Source organism: Solea senegalensis, linkage group LG1 (assembly GCF_019176455.1).
Source record: "Solea senegalensis isolate Sse05_10M linkage group LG1, IFAPA_SoseM_1, whole genome shotgun sequence".
NCBI classification, from domain to species: domain Eukaryota; kingdom Metazoa; phylum Chordata; class Actinopteri; order Pleuronectiformes; family Soleidae; genus Solea; species Solea senegalensis.
In genome coordinates, this window is record NC_058021.1 from 5,618,524 (window position 1) to 5,643,547 (window position 25,024).

Consider the following 25,024-nt stretch of genomic DNA (forward strand, 5'->3'; position numbering starts at 1 on the left):
TTCGTTGTGCGTTCCTGTAGCTTGGGAGGGAAGACTTAGGGAAGGGGCTTGGACTTTTCAACTCAATGTAGCCTGCTCTAACTGTTTTTCCAGGATCTCCAACCCTCCCTTTAAACAGAGTGCAGGTGAGCTGACAGGAGATAAAAAGCAATATAAATACATTTATAAAATGAATTTCAAGCTTGTCGTTGTACGTGCTGATGCGTCTGAGCGTGGACAAAAGTGAGCGGAGACAGTTTTGTGTAGCAACCTTTATTGAAGGAGCTCTTACAACACTACTGAGGCTGTGTTTCCTCAGGAAAAATATCTTCTTGGACAACATGGGTAGAGGCTGATACACTGAGACTAATAGCACCACAGATAATAAAAACAACAGCACATTGGCTCTAAGCCACTGATGGCAACAAAATGTAAGGTCTATAATTTACAGTTGTGGGGATCTAAAGTGTGTGTGTGTGTGTGTGTGGGGAGTGTGAGGGGCTCTCAGCGTGAGTCCCATTAGGTTTGTTTTCCAGACATAAACCATGACAGATGTTTTCCTACCTTAATAATGAATTTTAAAGTTGCATGAGTGTGTGTGTGTGATGGAGGCCTCAGTGCTGAACCTAACAACAGGTTTCTGTCTTTCTGTCATCTGAGCCACTGACCCCTGAACAACTGTTTAGAGAACAATCGCCCAAGGCCACACATAAAAAAAAAAGTTACCTCACCACAAGGCACACTATGTCATGTCATGTATGTCATGGACACACACGTGTGGACGCATGCACACACTGAGACAGAATCACACATGTTGAATCCAGCTGTTGTGTCGTCATCCTAACCAGGTTGGAATTTTGTTTGAGAATACATCTTGAGAATACATCACATTCTGTTGATTTGGTCGACTATTAAGAGCTTTCAAGTGATGCCAGATGTAGGTTTTCACCAAGTCCCGTGTATGCTACAACATTTCCAATTAATTACCCAAATAGCTTCAAAAGGATAAAACACAGCAGGTCTGCTATGTTTCCCTTGTGTTTTAATGATAAACAAATTACTCACACATCTGGCACCACTTGAAAGAGTGGTATGAAGAAAAAAAAACAACAACCAACAACTCCACATTTGATCGTAAACACAAATCTTTCAAATGCCAGGAGCTTGAGTCGTGGAGAGACAAGAGCTTGGCCTCAAAAATCAATTTTTATCTCCCATCAGATAAAGCTGAAGATGATACAGGGATGAAGAATACCTGAGTAGAGATCAGCCCACTAATGAAAGCATAAAAAATCATTTTAGATACAGCCTCTCCATGACTGAAGCAATCCATTTTTTTTTTTTTAAATGGGACATTTTGACCCCGGTCTTTGCCTCCCAGCAATTCCTTCCAGTCGTTTATTTTTGAAACAACCTCTAATACTCTGAAATGGTGCCATGAACTGGGTTATGGGTGAGTGAATCAAGACAGAAGATGGAATTTGTGCGCAGCCTGGTTTGGTCTTTATTGGAGGCTTGGCTCAGGATGAAAAAGTCCCATGGACATTTCATGAAGACATTTCCATTTGTCTGCCACACAATCAGTTGTCGTTTTGTGACATTTCTTTAAAGTACTCGAACACAGTGTATGGTAAATGAGTGAGACGGAGTAATCATAATGGGACTAAAAATCTAAATTAAGTTGGTCCTGTTTTGTGGGGCCCAGCATTTAGCGCATGGACACTCTGCGGGAGACGGTCTGGGAGAAGACCCCGCGGAGCAGAGACGGGTAATCTGAAACACGGATGAGGTGGCGCTGGGCGTAGCTGATGTCATCCGGCCGTCCCCTGCTCACCAGTGTGCGCAGGTTGGCCTCATTGACCTGGCTGCCAACGGCAATGACAAAGAGCTCCACTCCACCCTCGGAGACCTCGCGGACACGCTTCTCCAGCACAGGCTCAGTGACGGCCTGAGACCTGCCGTCAGAGAAGAGCACCAGCTTCTTGATGCCTCCTGACGCATCGCCTCGGCCACGTAAATTTCTAACTGCGAATTCCATGGCCTCTAACACGTTGGTGCCATCGTTTTGGAAGGCTGCCTCCTCAAGTCGACTGGACAGCAGAGTGAAATTGGTGGTCAGCACCTGCTCCATGCGGGCACTTCGGCTGTACTGGGCCACGCCCACTTTGACATTTGCACCTGCGCTCCTCTTAGCAGTCAGGAAGCGGTCGGCTAAGCGGCGGACAAAGGTCTTGCTTGTCTCGAAGTTCTTCTGGCCCACACTGGCTGAACTGTCCATCATCACCAAAATGTCAGCGCTTTCACCGAAACTAACTGCAATACACAAACACAGACACAACAGGAGTAGAGTAGGTAAACAGCTGTTAGTGGCGGTTGTGTAAATGTCAACGAGAGAGCAAGAACGGTGCAACATAGCCTCGGTAGCATTTCATAATTAAATGTTTCACTTGTAAAAAAAAAAGAAAGAAAAGGAGACTTACTGGGACATTTGTAGTCTGGGCATCTCTTATCTGGACGAGAGAAGAAGAGTTACGTAAGTGTGTTTATTTAACATTGTTATAATACACTGCTTGGCTTTATATTTTTGCCTTGAGTCTGCCATTAAAAGCCTGCGGGGGCAGTGTTGTGATTTGTTGGTCAGGCCTAGGTTCAACGACGATACCCGTTTTTGTGCCAAGACAATTCGATGACCAGAGGGTGCATTCACACCAGACCTTCTTAATCGACCGCTAGTCCGTTTGCTCGTAAAGCACGGTTCGTTTGGGGAGGTGTGAACGTGAAACCGAACTCTGATCAAAGAAGCAAACTCTGGTCCTCCTAAAAAACGTTGGCCTCGGTCCGCTTCAAGTGAAGCAAATGCAGGAAGCAGACGCAGGGCATTGTGGGTACAACACAGGGCATTTTTTCCCTGCATTAACCAATAGATGAGCGAGTTTTCTCGTTCATTGTTTGTCTTCTCCTTCAGTAATTCTCGATGCAGCGCCGCCTCAGGCGAGGAGGGGAATACGTTATTCGAAAGGTTCGGTTTGTTTTACTAAAGTGCAGCGTGAAAGCAATTGAACCAAGTTCACAATTGTCTAGCAAACATTAGGTGTGAAAAGGATCTAAATATAATTTTGCATCACAGAGTCAACTCCATCACACATACAATATGCTGACTTGGATTGAAATGAATGTTTCGATATTGCATGTGATGCCATGGCAACAAACCTCATGTCGTAATCAAAGACACACATTTACCTTGACAGATTCTGGATGTTAGGTTCTGCAGGAAAGTGTCCTCCAGCAGCTCAGCAAAGTTGTCCAGGACAAAGGAAAAGCCTGGTTTTGGGTCACTCTTACAAACCACATCTCCAAGCTGCTCCCTGTTGGGCTGACGACCCGAGTAATCCTTCACTCCTAATCCACCCACCTGCAGATGAAACAAGATAGCAGTTTAGGGTTAATTAGAGGCTGAGTGGTGCAGCAGGGACAGTGAAAGTGTCTTTCCAGGTACTCACCCGGACGTTTTTACCACAGAGGACGTTGAGGGGAACCTTGTCCCTGATAATATCAGAGCGGCCGTCGGTGAGAACGAGAACGACTCTGTTCTCTTGTTTCATCAGTTTGATTGTGTTGTTCAGGGCGAAATCAAGGGCCTCGCCTGTGTATGTGGCCTCTGCAATCCAGCGCAAGTCCCTCACTGCCCTGGACGCAAGACACAAAGACGAAGGAAGATTAAAAAGTCAGTGGCTTTTTAGGGAAAGCGGTGCCAAGAATGGAAAAAACATCAATTTCTGTTGCCTGTTGAATCACAACATCACAGGGGAGTCTTGAAGGATCATGTTGCTTAGATTGCTGGGTTCTGAAGATTTTCCTTACTATGCCAAATGTAACATTTAAGCAATGTTTCAGGTTTCGAATTTGCATTATTATGGTACATTGTTATTTCAGGATGGAGAAGCAGGATGCTTCAATCATGTAGTCCCTATGGATCAGGCCAGGACACTGACGACTCTCACCTGACGACAGCTGCAGCCAGGAAAACTCACTAACTGACATGTTTGACCTCGTTGGTTGAAGCAGTACATACATGTACTTTAACATTTCAAAACCACTCTCTGTAAACGGAGAACTTAAGATTTAAGCACCAGTGTCCCTGGTGCATCGGGGAACTACGGTGGACCTTTAATTTACTTGTGCAGAAACAGTTTTACTTTAAAGCTATTTTGTGCTAACTGTCCAGCTCTAGACTGATCGTACAGATGTGTTTGATGATGACATTTAAATATTTCCCTGACAGCAGCTTTAAGACAACTTAAAAAAACTGCAGCTGCCCTGCTTGCCCCCGATGAGGGCTCTGAGCTCCTTGTGGTGCTGAAGCTACTTGCTGATTTATGTTTGGTGAGTCATGTGTGTGCGCTGGACTGTGGCAGATGCAAAATGTAAGTGAAACATTAAAGTCAAAACCTCAGCAAAAGCAGTGACTCATGATGAAAAACCATTACGCTACACATGGCCACAGAAGAGGCATTAAGGCATGCATGGGAACTCACTGTTTAAATTCAGTGAGGCTGACGGCGTTGCTGCCCAGTTGGACGACTTCCTGGGCTCGTGCTCCACTGTACTGGACGACACTCACTCTGGACTCATTACCTGAAAACTGGAAAGAAAATCATTGCATGGTGACCGTTTGTTTTGCGCTTTCCTCTGTCAACAGTTCTGCACCCCGCCCATCCTGACTAATTATATCCCCACTGGGAGAGGAGAGTCATTGGAGAGACATAAAGGCACGTTCCAAACCCAGAGACAATCTTTCATTCACACTTTCTATTTTGAGGTTTGTTCTCGGGACAAGCAGTATCGTGACATCTAAAAAACAACAACTCAACATTCGCAGCATTGTTGTTTGAAAAACACGAGTCCTGGTACAGAGGTGGAGGCGTTTAAAAAACATAACAAAAACACAATGATTTCAGAGAGGAACCTACCTTGACTTGTTGGTCTTTGATCAGTCTATCTATGACTGTGATGATGAAGTCTTTGGCAAGAGCAAAGTTTGAAGCTCCGATACTCTCTGAGCTGTCAACGATGAAGGCCAGGTCCAGAGGTGCACACTTACACTCTGAAAACAGAGAGAGAGAAAAAATTCAAAACCACAAAGGATCGCACACGTCATGACGTCAATGTCAATAACCGATTGTGCACAAACGTACCACAACAGGCTGCCAGGTGATTCGAAAAAGGTGGAGAAACAAGAAACACAAACACAGAGTTAATCAACTGTGCAGACAAAAAGACGACATTAAATAACCCGTGTGACCTTCACATTCTTCAGGATTCAATGACATGTTTGCCTAATCAGGCTCTAAACGTAGAGTTCACATGTCTTCATTTCTCCGTATGTGTGTGTGTTTAGAGCGTATAAACTTACAGCAGAGCTTCATGATGATATCCAGAATTTCACATTCCTGCCGGAGAGAGGTGGAGTACATTGGAGTATTGCAATACGCTGTTAAATCATATTATGTAACCTTTTTAAACACAGAACATCGCCAGACTGTTTGAAGTTGCTCCAAATGCAAAAAGAAAACATAACCGTGGAGATATTTTACTTGAAAGACTGGCCAGTGAATGGCCACAGATTTTGTGTACAGGAAATTGGATGTGTGGCTTTTCAGCTGAACATACAGTATCACTTTCAGGCTCAAAACAAGCGAAATCTGAAGGGGGAAATTAAGATTTGCTGCTTAATTTGGTTCCTGTTCTGTGGCTCAAATGAGAGCAGAGGTTCAGATTAAATGGGCTAATTCATTTTTTTATACTCACATCAGTTCCTTGTGGTCCAGGAGGCCCAGGAGGTCCCTGAATGGAAAGAGAGTAGAAGACTGAATGATTCATCCACTGATAGGTGTGTATATTTATCTTATTTTTTATTTATTTATTTATTTTTTAAATGGCTGGATAAAAGTTTATCTGGTCAGACTTCAAGATGAAAAACTCCTGGAGGAGTCTTTTTTTTTTTTTTTTGTTAACTGGGAAAAAAAATTGTGACTCTTTGGAAAACCAGAATCCCTCAGTCACAGAACCCACATCCACACCCACACACTTTGTGAGCACAACTATCTTCCTGCAACAACATATGAATCTTCCAAAAGTTAATTGCCGCAGCATTTTGTTTTTTTGCTTGGCTGCAGAAAACCATCTGTTTTGGTTTAACAGACACTAAACTTGGTTTAACAGCATTCTTTTCTTTGACAAAGCGTAGCTTGCAAAAGAAGATAAAGAAAAAAAGGAGAGAGAGAGACAGAGAGAGAGAGAGAGAGAGAGAGAGAGAGATTAACTGGAGAGGAGACATTTTTACTGAGAATCTGATGCAAGTGTTCACAAAGAAATATGCAGCGCAGACACAAGGCAGAGGAGGAATGAAAGGTAGAAGGAGGGGGAGACGGGAGAAGAAAGAGAGTTTGAGCACAGACAGTTTGTCCCAGAGAACATGTTTTAATACACAGTGATATATTTAGATCCTGTGTTGGTTGATTTTTTTGTTTTGTTTCACATGATCCACAAAAACCACAAGCTTTACTTGAGATTTAGTGGGAAGAGGGAATTATGCACTTTTTCCTACTTACAGATGAGTCAAACTATGGGATCATCTTTTACTTCTTAGCTTGTGGTTAGGTGTGATGAAGACTTAAAACTGCAGTGCATAACTTTTTTTACTTGTACGTTGTGCTGGTAAAGTGAGACGGCGGCAAGCAGTTTAGCATTTGAGTGAAAACACAGGTCAGGTCTGATAGTATTGTTTGACAGAAGTGGTTTTTGGATTGGAGGACACAAGCATACACTCGTTTACATGCACGGTTTAATCGAGCTAAGGCCATAGTCCGACTAAGACAGGCCGTCGGACAACTTGACGGAGGACAAAATCGTTTTATTGGCCGTGTGCGTCTGACTCCGCCTCCGTAGGTGGCGCTGCATCTCTCTCCGTATGATTTCCGGCAACAGTTCAGCAGTTTATACGTCATCTCCTACTTCCGGGTCAAAGACTGGAAACTTTCATGCATGTGCAGAAAGCCAAGTCCAAATCCAGTCTGACTATGAATCGCATTATCAGGTATGTTAGTCCGGCTAAGACTAGCTTGATTTTAGTCGGACAAAAGTGTTTGACATTGACATTAAAAAAAAAGCAAGTTATTGTCTTAGTCTGACTAAAATGGGACTTTTAACATGTTTCTTCTCTGTAAGACGAACAAGGCAGAATAATAACATCAACAACAAAAATGACATTAAGTTACGCACTGCAGCTTTTAATCAGGTTAAGCTCATTTACTGGAAGTGTTTGGGATCTACAGCAACGTCCACGTCACAGGAGTAGAAACACAGGAAGTAAAATAACAGGTTCAAAGCAAACATAATCAATAAATGTCTGTAGAAAATGCCCTTTAAAGCTGATCTTGTGTCTATTGTGATCTAATCTATTTAAAAACCCATCAGTGAATCACAACAATGTCATAATTGCTGCAACTAACGATTATTCTCTTAATTAATCGAGTAATCGTTTGAGCCGGAAGATTGTCGGGAAATGTTTTGTGTGTTTGTCAAACCTGTAAATGACGACGTTCTCAAATGTCTCCAAACCAAAATGATTCAGTTTGAATGATTTCTTTGTTTATATGGAGCAAAGAAACCAGAAAATATTCACATTTAAGAAGATGAAAAATCAGAAAACTTTTTTTTGTTTTTAATTCTTCAAAAAATAGTTGACGATGAATTTAGTCCTTTTTCAGCCCTAAAGACTATAAATACTCAGCCTGTAAATACTCATGAGTTCAGGAAGGGTCTTTGCTTTACATACAGTAGGTGAACAGCAGCACCTTTAGTGTCCTGACTTGCTTGTATCTGGAGATAATGCCTACAACACACACACACACACACGCAGCTCCATGGTATTCTTACCGCTTTGCCCTCAGGTCCTCTGTGACCTTTGGCTCCTTTAGGTCCTGGAGGTCCTGGCTGGTTGTTCTATTAAAAGTAGAAAATGACATGGAGATTAAGAGTGAGGCCCACATCTGGAAACAAATCTTTGTGTCATTCGTGCAACAGAAAGCTAAAAATCCATGTCGCGTGTGAAAATAAAACATGTATTATTTCTCTTGGATTTGGCTTCAACAAGGAACAATAATAATGATAATAACATGAGAAAGTATCATTTTAGAGATGCAGTAAACAGGAATGGAATAAAACGCCGTCAGTATCTTATTCCAGCACAGATTATAACAGTAACTATCACAGAACATACAGTTCTTTACAAAATACTTACATAAATACTTCATACAAATACTATAAAATGTACAGTATATGAGCAACACGCCATAACTACTTATGTAACTATGTGATTAACTTTTTTCTTTTGATCATTGCTGTTCCTAAGATAAAATACTGTATGTTATAATTTAACTTTATCTATCTAACTTATAATAATACAATTTTGACCTAGGGCGTTTATTTTATTTTCATTTTTCTGTTGATGAGCTGTACAACTCAGTAACAGTAAAGGTTGCATTTTAATGACATTTTCTGGGATGTAGCTAATGACCCGAGATAAGTGATCTTGACAGTCCAAAAACAGTTGAATAGTTTTATTAACTTAAACATGAATTAGGTAAATGTACCAGTTACCTTGCAGATAAACGGGTGACTTTTCCTGACCATTTAAACTTTTACTTTGACCTGTTTAAACTTAATCTAAATACAACCATTTAAGAAGAGGCATCACAAAACTGCAAACACTAAAGGTCATTAAGTTGAGACCTTTAAAGCCCATTTGATACGTTGAGACCAGATCTGACCACATCAGTGCAGCTGCAGGGAGGGAGAACAGCTGAAGCCCCTGCAGCTGCTTCACTCTGATACTCATCACTGAGATTAGCGCTCAGACTGCAGGAGAATGGTATATAAAGAGCTCAACACTGTGAATCAATTTATGGGAAAATGATGTCATCTTTAAGGTCCTTGTTACCAGAGACACTGTTTCTCACACTTAAAAGTGGGCCGGCAAGATTTAGAGACGTTTGAAAGGAAATGATCAATGCTTAGTTATTTTATGCTTCATTAATGACTTTCAAAGTGCCTTGCAAATGCATGCAGATTCAAGGACAGTGACTCAACATCAGCCTGTTCATATTTTGAACTGCACATTAAAAACCTAAATGGAAACAGAAAAAAAAGAAATATAGTGCAAAAGATTTTTGCACTTGAGAACGTAATGTATTGATAAAATGAAAGTACATTGGAAACAGATTCAGCAATTTTTGCATTTCAATGTGTGAACATTTGTGATACATTTTACGTTGAGACATGTTCTGGGGCATTGTGCCACTTTGATGAAAATGGAAGTGCAGAAAATCTCTTTTAACAGCAGTTTGCAGGTGCACGCTCAGCGATATGGTTCTCTGATTGGTTTATTGAACGTTACAGCAACATGAAATTAAGAGGCAAAGTACAATGCCATGCAATGTTCCATGCATCTGGTGCACAGGCCTTTTTTTTTTCTTTTCTTTTTTACCATCCATCCATCTGATACTTTTTTTTAAATCAAGATCCAGTGTCTTCAAATGCTAAATATAATAATAGAAACTACTCAGAGAACTCATAGCGCTTCCAAACACTAACATCTACCTGTTTAACACTCTCTTCATATGCTTGATTTTTGTTGACGACCTCCGCATTATTTATTGAAAAAAAATCATGAAAAATGTTTATTAAACACCTGCAACCTTTTGATGTTTGTAAAAAAAAGTCAGAATCTTTTCAATCAGATCAGCTCTACAATGTTCTGGGTCCTTCCTTAGGTCACGCCCCACCCCTACACAAAACTTTGCTTGAGAGGTTTTGGCACGATCCATCTTATAGACTGACGGATAGACAGACTGACTCAGAGAAAGACAGACAATGACACAGAGAACACGACCTATTATTAGCCAACCTCTGACCCTAAACTCTGTGTTCTGAATTCATAGTTTTGGAGACACATAAATGCTAATACACAGCCTGTCACGAAGGACAGAAAATGAGACGCAGTGAGGACAAAAGGACGCTTTAAAATCCCTTCTGGCCTTGGAAGCCAAAGTAACACATCAGTACTTCTGCTGCACAACCATCTGTCTACAGTACAGAACAACAGGTAGAGAGCATGAAAGAGTGAGACACATACACACACAGCCTTAAATAAGAGCACACAGGTGGCGTATGCATACACGGCTGTTTCCAATTTCTGCACATTCTCAACTTCAAATGCATCATCCACACAAACACACATGTTTGCACTTCATTCTTAGTGAGTACCCTCATGGACATAATGCCTTCCTGAGCCCCTAACCTTAACCATCCCAACCAAGTGCCTAACCCTAACCTAAACCCAATTCTAACCCTAAAACTAGGTGTTAACCCCCAAAAATGTCCTCACTTTGCAAAAATGTCCTCACTCCATATGTTTATAGGATTTTTGGTCCTCACAAAGCCACAAATAATTTCCTTGACTTACATTTCAGAAGCATAATTACTACTGGCCGAATCCCAACCCTGACCCTAACCTTAACCATAACCTCAGCCTAACCTTACAACGTCTTTAACAAGTCCCCATAATGTGACTGTGTGCACAGATTTAGGTCCCCACGACATAAGGAAGACCCAGACACACATACAGAATTCTTGCATGTTAGCTCACAGGTCAAAAACCTTTATCTTCTCTGACCCCTTAGTGTGTGTCCTGCCCTTTCCTGTCCTGTCCTGTCCTGATTACTTCAAAACAATCAGGCCAGTGTCCATAGCTTCTCCCAAAATGTAACCTGATTGAAGTCAAACCGATTCCACTGCTCTATCCAACACCGTGAGCAACAGAGAAAGAAACAAGGGACTCTTTAGAAGAAACAAAGAGACCAATGAGTGCCTCAGGGGACACGTGGAACGTCATGTATTAACTTTTCCATAGAGGTGCATTAAACGCAGCGCTGTGTATTTATGCAAAGGGTTTGGTCGTGGACTGAGCAGCAGAGGAAAAGGAATTATGTTTTTTGTTTAAGGCAGTACTTTTATAGATATTTTGAGCTATTTCCTTGTTTTTTTTAAGTTTTATATCAGTACAGACAGTGTGAATGGAAGTCTATGGGAAAACAAGTTTACTTTGCACCTAAACAATTTCAATCACTGACATCAGTTGAATTATGTTCCCATTTAGATGAAAATAGAAAATAAAGTATGGCACATATGAGCAGTGTGACAGACTGAGTTGATATTGTCCAACAGGAGACTGGTTGCAGGTGACATCATTTCATTCAATCATGAATCTTGTTAGCTTAGCATATCACAAAACCATGGGAACAGGGAGATACAGCTCACATAACTGCTGCTTGTCATTTATACATATTAATTACAGTGAGCTTTGAACACAGGATATTTTGGGTGCTGTGATTCGGTTTAGTCAATAACTAGATAAAAATGTTTCAGCATAATGTAAATCAGATGATCTTACCAAATCTAGAACAAGAACAAAATGCCTGAGTCTTATCTGGGCTCTGTTGGAGAAATCTGGCCCCAGAGAGGAGACTTTCACCAATCACAGGGCTCCTGTTGGCTCCTCCCCCTTCTATATATTTTCACTTTAATGCTTATAAGAACATGGTCCTTCGTGGGAGAGCAGCAGCAGTAACATCTGCTTACACAACCTAAAATGAAATGGCATGTGATGCTGATCATTAAAAACGGGGCACAACAAAAGCCATAATCTGAAAACAATCTTTCACAATCTTTGTGCTATGCTAAGGTAACTGGCTGCTGCTGTTAGTCTCATCTCATCTATCATACACCGAAAAAGTTGAACTGTCCCCCGAGCCATTCTTTAGTTCATCCCTCTCACATTACATTTCACTGTTAGTACTGTACATGTCTATAAAAGTAAACCATATGGTTGCTCTTCTTTATATTCATGCCAAACTTTACTGAATGACTGACTCATGCTGTTATTTATATTTCACTCAAAGACCCAGTCAGGGTTTGTAAGTGGCTCTTACAAGTTTGAACACAAGACGACTTTTGTGTTTTTTTTTTTGTTTTTTTAAAGTGACTTAACACGCTCGGAGCTGGCGTTGTGGCGACACGGCTGTAGAATCAGCTTTGGTTTCAAGTTTCAGCCAAGAAATGTGTGTAATTTCAACTTAAACACGACCAAGTTGAACCGGGGGTTAAAGCATTACAACTGGCACAGATGATCTCACACACACACACAGACACACACAGTTGCCACACAAACACACACATCGAAAGAGTAATGCAGTCCCTTCATCGTCTGCACTCATTTCCTGGTATCCTTGACAACGACATATACACAGCTGCATCAGATCACATCCTCCTTCCCCAGCGACACACACACACACACATACACACATGCACGCGCACACGCGCACAAAATGTGTTCAGATCAAGCATTTCCAGCTGCAGAACAGAGGGAGTGTAAGAGCACAAGAAAAAAAAAAAAGAGCACGAAAAGAATGAAAAGGGCTACAGAGACAAAACAAAAAGAAAGACAAAAACGTGGAATAAACAAATGATTAGATATATTACTATAAGTGCTAAAAGCCACAAAAAAAAGAAAGAAATATGATAAATAAGTGCCAATAAAACCAGACATGTGATTCACATCCTGTCAGCACTCGCTGCCAAGAAGGGATTGGGGAAAGATAAAATGAGATCAAGAGCGTAGAGCAACTGCAAAATTGGAGGCAGACTCACATCAGGGCCTGGATCTCCAGGCTCGCCGTCATCTCCTTTAGGCCCAGGGGTTCCCTTGCCACCCTTAAATTTACAAAAACAAATTGTTAGATGGGACATTTGATTATGATTAATTTCAAACAACAATAGACCATTTCTGAATCTGTGTCAACACTGACGTAACATTGCTATGTCGGCTCATGTACAGTATGTGATTTCTAATTTATGTCCAGCAACAGTTTAATCCACAGTGTAAGATTAATATGTAGAGATGACCTACCGGCTCACCGGCATCTCCACGGGACCCAGGGTAACCCTGATAGAGACAAAGATAATCAAAATCAAACAATATAAATATAGAGAGAAATCACATACACATAATTATCTACCACTCACCTGGAAACCAGGACAACCTGCGGTACCATTTCCCGGGACACCGTCCCCTCCCTTCAATGAAGAAAAAGAGACACTTACTGGTCCATCCACTCACACACATTCAGAAACGTCATGACATAGTCTAAGATGGATGGCAAACATCTGTCTCTCTGTCTCTGTCTCTGTCTCTCTCTCGTTCCCCATCTTTCCCCCTCACACACCCTCTCTCCCATTGGGCCTCTGTCTCCTGGAGCTCCTTTGATTCCTCTTGGTCCTTTAGGTCCCTGAAAGACAAAGGAAAAAAATTAGAAACATATAAAATGTTACATGACATACTGTTTGCTGTCAAGGCACGATGCGTGTGTGTGTGTGTGTGTGTGTGTGCGTGAGTGAGTGTGTGCATGTCTTTGTGTGTGTTTCAGACTGACTTGACTGCTTATGCAACAATCATTTACAAGTCCCAGCTAAGCTACTTACTTAGTGATGGCCATGTGTCATGTTTAAGGCCTAGAGGAAATGATTGTTCATCATTTTACGATGAATGGCCTTAGGTTAAGGTTAGGCTTAGGCATACACAAAGAATAACACTCTGTTTTAGGCCAGAGGCCACATGCAGGCCTCAATTTCATGTTGCCTACCATTTAATATCAAGTTTTAATATAACACTTTTATTTTGAAATTATGTGAAATATCATCGTGTGTGTGTGTGTCATTGGACTCACCTCTCCTCCAGGAGGTCCTTCATCTCCTCTGTAGCCAGGAGGCCCTGACTTGCCGACCTCACCCTGCAAAACAGCAATATAGTCAGTTATTTTACATTTCCTCCATTGATTGCATTCACCTCAGTCAACATTGTGAAGGCTAATGCTAACGCTCGAATAAACTAAAATTGTTTGGTTTACGTGAAAAGTTCCCTGTCACACTAGATGTCACTTATTCTTACACAAATGTAAGTTAACTCCATGGCGATGGTTGTGGTCTGAGGCAGCGGTAACCACAACCGATGTTAATGATGAAGTACAGATAATATGTCTCCATCACTGCTGCCAGGTGAGAAGTTTTCATCTGCTGTTATTTTGCTTTTAAAGGGGAAAATGTGTCAATTGATGTCATTTCAAGAACTGCAAATATGGCAAACTTAAAGGTCCCATGTGTAACTTTTTGAATACATAATTCAAAAGTATGCTTTTTAAATACAGAATGTTTGGTTTTCATAGCTTTTGAATTAGCCTTTCATTGTGTTCTTTAGGCAAAGGCATTTCTTTACAGAATAAAAGAGTGTTTACATCCTATCTTGTATGCAAATGCCACCATGGATGAGTTCAAGTCCTTCATTTGTTGTATTCCGCAGTCTCACCATTAGATGTCACTAATTCTTACACACTGGACATCTGAGCTACGCTACACCTAATCTATTTGATACTGCTTGATCATCAGTCTGTGAAAGGATGTTTAGATGTATAAACCAATGTTCCATGAGTGTCCATGTATAGTAGCATCCTCTCAAGACTCAAACTGTGTGTCAGGTCAGACAACAGCTGGGCACAGCTGCTCAACACAGCAGCTCCACTCTACTTCTGCTGCCACAGAACAGAACTCTTAAATGTACTGATGGCTGTGGTCAGAGGAAATTTACATACTTTGCTTTTGTTTGAGTTTTGATCTTCCTCCATTTCCTGTCTCTGAGCACAACCACACTAAACCCTGGCTGGATGTACAGACCTGCCTCTGGGTGAGACAGGAAAAAAGTATGCCCCATTGGCTCCACGAATTAAATGAATGCTTGCACGAGTACACTTATAAATTACAATTAAGTACTTCTCATATGTAATACCATAAAATACTCCTTGACAGATGTTAATGAGTGCAAAGCACTTAACTGCATGTGGAGATACAGTTTTTCCTCAGCGTGTGAGGTTCGGCGAATTAAAAAGTCAGTTATTCCATGTTTTCTCTACTTCAGTTGCTCGCTGGTCATTCTGCTCTGATGAAAAACGGAGGCTTAGACGGATTGAACAAAAGAGCTATTGAAGGGTCTGACATCATGGAAGCTCCCACAACTAAGGCTTGTAACGTATTATTATTATTACAGTGCCTGGTGCCTTATTAAGACAGCCAAACTGAGGCTTTGGCTCAAGCGGACGGAGAGAAGAACTGAGTCAGAGGGGAAAGAGTGAGTGTCGATGTTCCCAGTAAGAGTAAGAGGACTGAGAATGAGTGAGGGGAGCAGGAGTGGGCAGCAGTCTGGGGCACCAGCCAGGTTTGTCTCGGCTCGATGTGCTACACCTCAACATGAAGTTATAGATACGAGTCCTCACACATGCACATGTGCACACATGAAAAACTGGGAAAATTAAACCGCCAGTTAGAAAAGAGCCAACAACCAGAGCATGTAAGCTTCTGCTTGTGCCAGTTTCATTTTCAGGATTTACGTGTGCCTAATAAAGTGTGCGGTGTGGTCTTCTGCTGCTTCAAGGTCTGTCATGTGTGTTCATGGATGGTTCTTCACATACCTCGGTTACTGTTAACACTAGAGATGGATGTGTGTGGAAATCCCAGTAGATCAGCAGTTTCTGGAAAAAGCTAACCCAGCCCACCTGGCACCAACAACCATGCCATGTTCAAGTCTTAAAATGACCATGATGTGTCATCAGAGATTGAGGAAACGGTTGGTTGCCATTAAAATCAAGGGGCTGCAGTGGAGATGTAATAAAATATAGGCAGGTTCTAGTAGATAGGAAGCTGGAGACAGATACTTTTCTACCAACCAGCAAAGCAACTGCAGTGAATGTTAATGCTCCCTCTCTTTATGTGAATAATATTTTTTATTATTATTATTGTCTCCTTGTCCTCTACCCTCATCATGTGGTAAAATGCTTCAGTGTTTATGAAAATAAAACAGAGAGTGGGTCAATTATGTACAGTGTGTGTGTGTGTGTGTGTGTAACACCGGGTGTAAGTGGAGCTTCTTATTTCCGTGCTTTGGAAACTATGGCAACTGCGCTCTTCAATGTTTTCAACTGGGCTTGCAATAAGTTTTAAATGCTAAAGTTTGCTGTTTTACATATATCCCCTGTAAATCACTATTCTTTCCCATTCTGTTGCTTTGGTTTTATCAGGTCGATTTTATTGGGTCTAGATGCCTAGATGCAGTGCGATGCAGCCATGTGATTGGCTGATTAGATTTTGGCGTTTATGAGAACATTTGAACCTGTGAGTGTATTTGAAAGTGTGTGCGTCTTACTGGTTCTCCGTTGGGACCAGTTGAGCCCTCCCTCCCCTGCTCTCCACGGGGACCTGGATCGCCCTGGCAAGAAGAAGAAGAAGAAGAACAAATGTTACAGATGACCTAGAGGCTTTCAAGAGAGGAACAACAAATAAGGAACGTCAGAAACTTAGAGAAGTGCATGGGAAATCACACAATGAGAACAAATCCCATAAATTTCAAGACTAACGCCAGACACTTCATCCTTTCTCATCATCTTCAGCACTTACAGCTTCTCCTCTTGGACCCCTGTTTCCACGGGAACCTTGCTCTCCCCTCTCTCCAGCTAGTCCCTACAAGAGATTTGAAAGATATTAGTGCATATACTTTGCCAGTTAACGCACAGCAACACACTCGGTGATTAATCCTGTTCACATACTTTTTCACCACGAGTTCCATCTGGTCCAGGTGCGCCCTGAAACACACAGCAGCATATTAGGTGAGACATTAAAGATCTTAAAGTTGACTTTTGTTTTTTTTTGTTCTATTAGTATGTAGTATAAAAACTAAACTGAACTAAACTAAACATTTTCTTGCAGTATCAATGCTTACATCATCGCCGCGCTCTCCTTTGTCCCCATCAGCTCCACGTGAGCCACGATCCCCCTGTCACAGCAGAAATATCAACATATTTATCACATATTTTCCTTCTATCGTCATCATCATCATCATCATCACCATCATCTATTTACCCTTGGACCCAGAGATCCATAGTTCCCAGGCCTTCCTTTTTCTCCATCTCTTCCTGGATCTCCCTGGAAAAAGCACATATTGTCTTGTCACAGCCCCCCTGAACATACACTTAACAATCTCTGAAAGCAAAAGTGCTTTTTTTTTCAAATCTTACTTTGCCTCCTTTCTGACCATATGGACCAGGATCTCCCTTTGGTCCGGGCTCTCCCTGCAAACCCTGGAAACGTACAACACCGAGACAAGTTTCAGTCCATAATCATGACCAGCTGAAGCCACAACACAGTGTCAGGGGTCACGGCGCATGTATGCTCATGTATGTGAGTGTGTTGTTTGTTTACAGTGTGTCTCTATAGCTCCATTTAAACAATCTGACAGCAGAGAATGTAAACCATGTAGTGATGTATCCGTCTGCCTGCCTCGAGGCCTCCAGACGCAGGGTGTGATGTTGGTCAGGGCATCACTCTTAAACATGCACCTTCAGCTAATGGCTAATCTGTAAACGATGGAGCGGAGCCTCAGGCAGACTCTGCAGTGACTTGTCTTGAGTGTCAGTGTGTTTAAGAGACAACTCAAGGCACAAATCAGAGAGACACAGTGTGTGTTTGTGTCCTCACGCCTGCCGCTCTCATTGACTGTTTATTATGTGCAGTCCTTGAACCTCGTGTTAATGTCTCAGTGTCTTAACATTTCAAGGCTGGTTTCCATCTAGTTTGACGACGTGTGACAGTGAGAGCAACCATGAGCAAAACCATAACAGTGGGATCACAGATCATCTGCGACTCACGTCTGCTCCGGGAGATCCTTTACAGCCAGGAAGACCAGGGTAACCAGCTTCACCCTGATGAGAGAAGCCACAGAAACACATCAGTAACTTAATTACACTTGAAAACGACAACAGACAGACAGATCTGTGACAAGCATGAGCTTCACTGATTGAATGCTGGGTCTGAAACTCACCTTGCGTCCATCAGTTCCATCTTTTCCCCCTTGACCTTTGTCTCCCTGAGAAAGAAAATTAAACACAGGAAAAATGAAATAGAAAGACAACAAAATGAATTGTTATATTTCTGAGCAAACAGAGATTAAAAGTGTTCTGTGTTGAGATCAAGAAGAGCTCACCTTGTAGCCTTTGGATCCTCTATCACCCTGCACCAAACACAGACAAAACCCATGAGACATGAATTAAACAGCACAGAATATGAAAAAAAACAACAACGTATTTTAAGTATCCAAAAGTGTAATGTTTGTGTGATGTGATAGTACCTTTCCTCCCTTGACACCTTGGTCTCCCTGGAAACAGAAATACACACATCATTATTAAAATCAGAATATGCAGCACAGTGTTTACTGATAGAGTGAGTAAAGTTTGACCTACACGTAAACAATCGGATATAAATACAGTCCCAGTTAGAAGAGTCTAACTGCTCATAAATATTTACAGGAAGCTAAAAATGTGGGTTAAACACAAGGATAAAAAGAACTACTGCAGCCAAACCAATGACTGCTGCTGCTGCTGCTGCTGAGACTTTGACCTTTACTGTATGAGAACTATATAATCCATAAAATAAAACACCATCGATGACATTCATTTATTTAGCTACATAAACTCCATGTTTAAATGTATATTAGTTAATAGTATTTCATGTAGAGTACAACATTTAATTGAAGCTCAAATCGCAGTCAAAACATGGACAATTTGATATTGTTCAGCTCTACTATTACTGTTTCTTCTCTTCAGTATCCAGTGAGTCACACATTAGAAATTGCACTTTACCTTCATTCCACTGTAACCAACGGGGCCGGGATCTCCAATGCTGCCCTGTAACACAACAGAATAACTCAGTATTTTTCAGTACAGGTGATTATTAGGTACAAATGTGGTTTGTGGTGGTTGTTGTGTTTCTGCAGCGTGTTTGTGTTTTGTTGGTCGTGGATGAGTATGATTGCAGTGAATCTGCACCTACAATGTCACCAATATCTCCTTTCTCTCCTGGCATTCCTGGTCTTCCTCTTTCTCCCTTTATAGAGTAAACAAAACAGCACAAGTTCATTATTTTTCTGATATTCTTCTTCTTTTTTTTTTTTCAATATTTCAGAGTAACGGCGCTGGGTTTTCTGATGTAACATGCATTCAAATGATCACCTTTGCGCCAGAGTCTCCATCTGGTCCTTTGGGCCCACCTGAAGCCTGCACACGAGACAAAATACAACCAATGAGACAATTGCACAAAAATAAAATTGTTTTAATTTGAATGGAAGGGATGTAATAAATGCCATACTTACATTGCAGTCAAAGGAGCAACACTAGAAAGAAAGGAAAGAAAGATTTTAAGGCAGGGGAAAAAAATGTCACTTAAGACAATTATACAAGGAAACATGTACTGTAACTGCACTGGTTGTGTATTTGATCTTGAACATCATCTAATTTTAACTGTGTGATCCCATGTTTGTTGCATATGAGAGAGTTTAGTAGAGTTTAACTCTATCTCTCCATCTCTATCAGAAAAACACAATCATAAGACAGAGTAATCAACTATAAGCAAATACATAGAAAAAGATTTCATTAAAATCAGCTATTTTGGCCAAGTATGAATACACATACAAGGAATTTGATATATCTGAAAATCACTTACCACATCCTTTGTCTCGTTTGTCTGAAAGAAAGAAAGAAAGAAAAGAAAGCAGAGATTAATTTGAAGTATTCTGTAAAAAGGAGAGGAGAGGAGAGGAGAGGAGAGGAGAGGAGAGGATACATACGATAATATCAATGATGGTTCTGATGGTTCCCATCTTGGTGGATCTGGTGTCATCGGCTGCAGTGAAGTTCTGTCTGTAGTTCTGGTCTGTGGCAATGACTGACAGCCGGGTGTCCTGGTGAGACAAACACACACAAACACCTTCACCTACTGAAACATGACACCTGTACACCTATTCTGGTAAACAGCAGCATGTGACTGAATTCCTGATTCCTTTACGCTGCTACAGTTTTGTTTGTTGAATCCCATCAGGCTTCTGTCAGTGCACTCACTGGTCCTTAAGGAAGAATCTTCAAACCTCAAGTTATAATATGTATTTCTGTATGTTTTTAAGATAAAAGATTATGTTAGATTGTGTTTTTATTTGTACCTGTATATTGATCCAAATCACTAAATCAGACGCTTTTATTTTGAAATTCAGTGAAATATTGTCACAAATATTGTTATTGCAATATCATGATGACATATAAGGATACAATTTTAAGCTCATATCATCCCCCCCTATGAAAAGTAGCTTTTTCTCACTTGACCGATCCCCTTGTGACCGGATTAGATGCTCAGTGGCCTGGTCATTTGAGTTTGACACCCCGACTTAAGGCATTACATGAAAAAGCATATCATCTATTTAAAAGTTAAACACACCATCACACTTAAGGTCACATGTACCTTTCAGATGGTGTGAAAAAGAACTCTTCTAACTTCTAACTTCTAACTCTTACTGTTTTCAAATATTGTAGTATTTCAGTTTACGGTAGTTGTAACAGTGATGTTTTTAAATACTGTTTGATAAGCAAAATGTTTCAATTCATTTTACTCCAATGTACTTTGATGTACTTAACTCACCATGACTGTAACATAACTTAACTGTACTTCACTTGACTTAATTTAGTTCCTTCCTTGTTTAGTTGATTGCTTCCTGTCACTTTTTTGGTCAAGAAATGGATTTTAAGCTTGGCTGACAGGAGGCTAATATTAATCATATCAAATCGTTGTTGTTTTTTTCTCACAAACACAGTCTATTTGAGATAAAAATGTCTTGGAGTTTCTGAATTCCATAATGATTTTTTAGGACCCCTCAACCTGGGGGTACAGTGTGTAAAGATTCAATGGTGAAGTTCCATGTTGAGATTTAAACATTTTAATTTTCGTGGTTGTGAATTCATAGTTGTGGCGGTGAAGGTAAAGTGAGGTCGGTTTGGGCGTAGAAGCACGTGTGTGTGTGTGAGTGTTGTGTACCTCCTGGTCAGGTGAGATGGCCACGGCAAACACTTTGACTCCATGTTGCTTGGCCTCATTGGCAGCCTCCTGCACTCCGCCACATGGCTCTTTGTAACCAGTGATGGGGTGACCGTCTGTCACCACCACAATGTACTTGTTCTCATGGTAGTGGGAACCCCTGCACACACACACAACCACACACACAATTATTGAACTGCTATTTCTTTACCATGTATTCCTCATGGTTAGATTACGGTTAGGGTAAAGCATAAACTGGAGGAGTTAGGAATGACACTTTGTTTGCGCTGTGTGTGTGTGTCTGTGTGTGTGTGTACATGACTGTGGTGGGCTGTGAGAACACATTATGATTCAAACCTGTCTATGTGAGGATATCTTGACTGGTCCCCACCACTTTAAAGGGCTTTTTGAGGGTTAAGACATTAGATTTAAGGTTAGGGGTTAGGTGTTCAGTTGAGACAGTTAAGGTTAGGGTAAGAGGCTGGGGCATGCATTATGTTTGTGAGTGTGGTATTTGTGAATATCTTTGTGAGGACCAAAAAACTTATGAACCTAAGGAAGTGAGGACATTTTGGCTGGTCCTCAGATCCTGTCACCCCTAAAAGGGCTTTTTGAGGGTTAATACCTGGTTAGGTTAGGGTTAGGCACTTAGTTGGGATGGTTATGGTTAGGGTATTATTCCATTATGTAAATGAATGTCCTCATGCTACGCAAACGCGTGTGCGTGCGTGTGCATTACCCAACGAGCAGCTCAGCAAGACCCCTCTTGATGGCACAGTCGGTGTATGTGCCCTTGCCGATGTATTTGATGGTGTCAATGTCATTCTTCAGAGCCTGACGTTCAGTGCTCAAATCGCTCAGCTCTCGCACGATGATGACGTCGTCACTGTAGTGCAGCGCTCCTGAGTTCCACGTCAGGATGCGGTCACATTTGTGGCGCCTGGACACACAGAGGGATGAAGTAAAATAAGCGTTATCAACACAGCATTACTTTTGTACATTACGACATGGTTTAATATACATATGTATATATATATATATGTATATGTATATATATATATATATATACATCAGAAATCAGAAACCTTTAATTGTCATTGCACATGTACAACGAAATTATAGCAGTGTCAAGTACGTAAAAAAGTACAGGTAATAAAAAAAGGAACAATGTTCAGTGCAAAGGATATAAAATAGATAAATAAATGAATCTAATATAATAATATATATATATAATATCTAATATAATATATATTATATGTACAATGAACAACAACAAACTGTATTTTGCCTCTGCACTGCAGTGCACTTACATATTTTATATAAAAAATTATAATTACAATTACCAAGTTTCAAAAAGGACAACTATATAAACTTACCGCTGCTGATTATCAAAAATTGATACATATATGCATTAGTTTAACAAGAATTCAAATTACACTTACATCTACATATTTTCTGCTCAGGGATATAATAATTAGGGATAATAAAAATAAAAGTATTGCAATCAGTCTGACACTGGGTCAGTCCCCACAGCTGTGTTTCTTTTTCAGTATTTTATTTACTTCAGATTTGTGTGTGTATTTCTTAAAGATATGCATAAAATATCAAACACATATCTCTTGGAAAAATGTGTGGGTGACCTATTCAAAAAAAAAAAAAAACTGTTACAGAAATAGCACAAATTACCTAAATAAATTAAAATAACAGAACGGTGTGAAATGGGTCATGATCTCTAAAAAAAAAGTGGGGCCCCTCATACAAATGTGTGGGAAACACAGCTGTGTTAGACATGTAGCCACTCCCACCAATGATATCACAGCCTCCCAGCAGAAAAGTAAGAGTAAGTAATCTGGTTGGTTAGACAATTTGTGTGACAAGTTATGGTTAGGCGATGTCTGTGAGTGTGTGTGTGTCTTACATGTCCTGGAGTTCATCTATGAAGCGCTTGGTGAATTCTTTAATCTGGTCAATATAAAAGTTGGGAGGTTTCTGTCTGAGGGCGACACTCTCAGATGTATCCAGGACGAAATAAAGGTCAACAGGACATTCTGCTCACAAAGGAAACAAACAAAGATGGCCATCAGCAAATGTATCGTCCCCCTGAGCTGATGTCAAACTGCACAATGGTGGACCACAGGCCGGTTAAAGGTCTTGTTTACAGCTGCAATTAGCAATTATTTCCAGAATAGATTCATCTGTCCATTATTTCCTTGATTAATCGAGCACTTGTTTGGCCCATAAAATGTCAGAAAATATTGATCAATGTTTACCAAATAATTGAAATGATGGTCTGCACAAACCAAAATCATTCCATTTACTTGACTCCATTTACACTCAACCCAATTAATCAATTATGAAATGAGCTGACGATTCATTTAAAAAGTGTTGCAGCCCCAGTCTTTTGTTGTTGTTGATGTTATTCTGCTGTGTCTTTCATCTGGAAACTGGCTCCATCAGACCTGGTGGAGCTTTGTGTGTGTATACAGCAGCAGAGCAGGAGTGGGTGGAGACAGAGAACGTTTATCCTGACAAAACTGCTGATCCACTGGGGTTTTGGAGCGTTCACTTTTTTGTGTTTTCAGTCATACAGTCTACTCTTGTTTTACTAGCACAATGTTAATGTTGCCTCTATCCGTTTTGACATGAAACAAATCACTTCCTGTGTGCGGTGTGTAAGTATAGGCGTGTGACATGAAAACAAAACATTGCTATACAGAGAATCACACAAAGAGACACATGTGAAGCTGATAGACATAATCAGGATTGAATATAATCATTTGCAACCACTTAATATTTAAAAGTTCTATAAGGCATCTCCATCCATCCATCATGATGGGTGTCACCTCTGTGGCTCTGGAGGCCTGTAGGTCACCCTGCATCACAGGGGTCAGGAGGTGGCTCTATCTGCTCCGTCTCTACATAGGTAGATTTATGACAGTTGATAGGAAGTTATATTCTGTATTTGTGCCACTACACTGACTGTCTGTATGTATGTGGCCTACATTGGTACTACAGCAACTCTTTGCACTGCACCTTGGCAGGGGGACATGACTGCAAGACATTCACCTGCTTTGCTCTTGTCCACATTTATCATTTTGTCTTCCACAGCACAGATAGATCTTATACTTCTTAGACAGTAAACGCCTACACTAAGGCCACGCAATGGGACATTCATGAAATCAGACTGACCAGGGCCTATACTCACACAGGATTTAACTCCTGTCATGCTCTGATCTTCCACTTCACCAGACAGAATTCACAAATACGCAAAGAAAACCAACATCTGGACCACCTCTTGCAGCAAACATCACTTCAGTTCACTCAAGCACATAAAGACAATTTGCATGCAACATAATAGCAAGAACAACAGATGGTTAAAATGTTTTCTCTTAGAAAATAAGAAACATTTTCAGCAAACTTACCCGCAAACTTGTTTCTTTGGTTCTGCGTTTGCGCCCCAGTCAGGAAAACGCACAGCAGCGCAAGGAGCCCCCCGAGCGTCCCCATGATTAAACTGCAAATAAAACTATAAAACTCAACAATTCAACACCCGCGTGTCCCAGACAAACAAAGTCCAAACCTCTCCGGCCTCAGAATCCGGCACTGTTTAACCCGATTCGGTGGACTTTTTGGTGATCCAGCGCCTTTGCCGCAGTTTGTCCGAGGCGAGACCCAGAGCGCGCAGAGGAGGACCCGAGCGCACGGTGGTGAGGGAGGAGGGGAGGGATGAGGAGGAGAAGGAGGAGGAGGATGAGGAAGAGTTCACGCGCTTTCTCTGGGATGGTGAGTTAAACCATTAAACCAGAGCGCGCGCGGATTTTAAGTTTACACAAAATCGCAGATATGGATGTTTCCTTAAAAGGGCTGCGCTGGGAGTGGGGGAGAGATTCACAAGGGATAAACAAATGGGACTGTGCGAGAGTCTCCAATGTGTACAGATGTTTTTTCCCTTTCTGCAGGGACAAAAAAGTGC

At 41.1% G+C, this 25,024-nt stretch overlaps 1 protein-coding gene across 1 annotated transcript; it reads right to left on the bottom strand.

Moving 5' to 3' along the window:
- Window positions 1–236: 236 nt before the first annotated feature.
- col6a1 (collagen, type VI, alpha 1) lies at window positions 237–24,783 on the bottom strand. Its single transcript, XM_044046751.1, has 35 exons — window positions 24,474–24,783; window positions 22,970–23,099; window positions 21,791–21,991; window positions 21,052–21,211; window positions 19,817–19,930; window positions 19,693–19,713; window positions 19,343–19,363; window positions 19,203–19,247; window positions 19,024–19,077; window positions 18,834–18,878; window positions 18,323–18,349; window positions 18,179–18,205; window positions 18,017–18,061; window positions 17,844–17,897; window positions 17,214–17,276; window positions 17,059–17,121; window positions 16,919–16,972; window positions 16,746–16,781; window positions 16,597–16,659; window positions 16,346–16,408; window positions 13,824–13,886; window positions 13,323–13,385; window positions 13,123–13,173; window positions 13,007–13,042; window positions 12,748–12,810; window positions 7,918–7,983; window positions 5,788–5,823; window positions 5,393–5,429; window positions 5,175–5,183; window positions 4,950–5,083; window positions 4,515–4,621; window positions 3,480–3,666; window positions 3,220–3,391; window positions 2,460–2,489; window positions 237–2,292 (listed from the first exon to the last, which is right to left on the bottom strand). Exons 1-35 carry the CDS (start codon window positions 24,556–24,558, stop codon window positions 1,688–1,690), a joined length of 3,030 nt encoding a protein of 1,009 aa, XP_043902686.1. The 5' UTR covers window positions 24,559–24,783; the 3' UTR covers window positions 237–1,687.
- Between the last annotated feature and the right edge of the window lie 241 nt (window positions 24,784–25,024).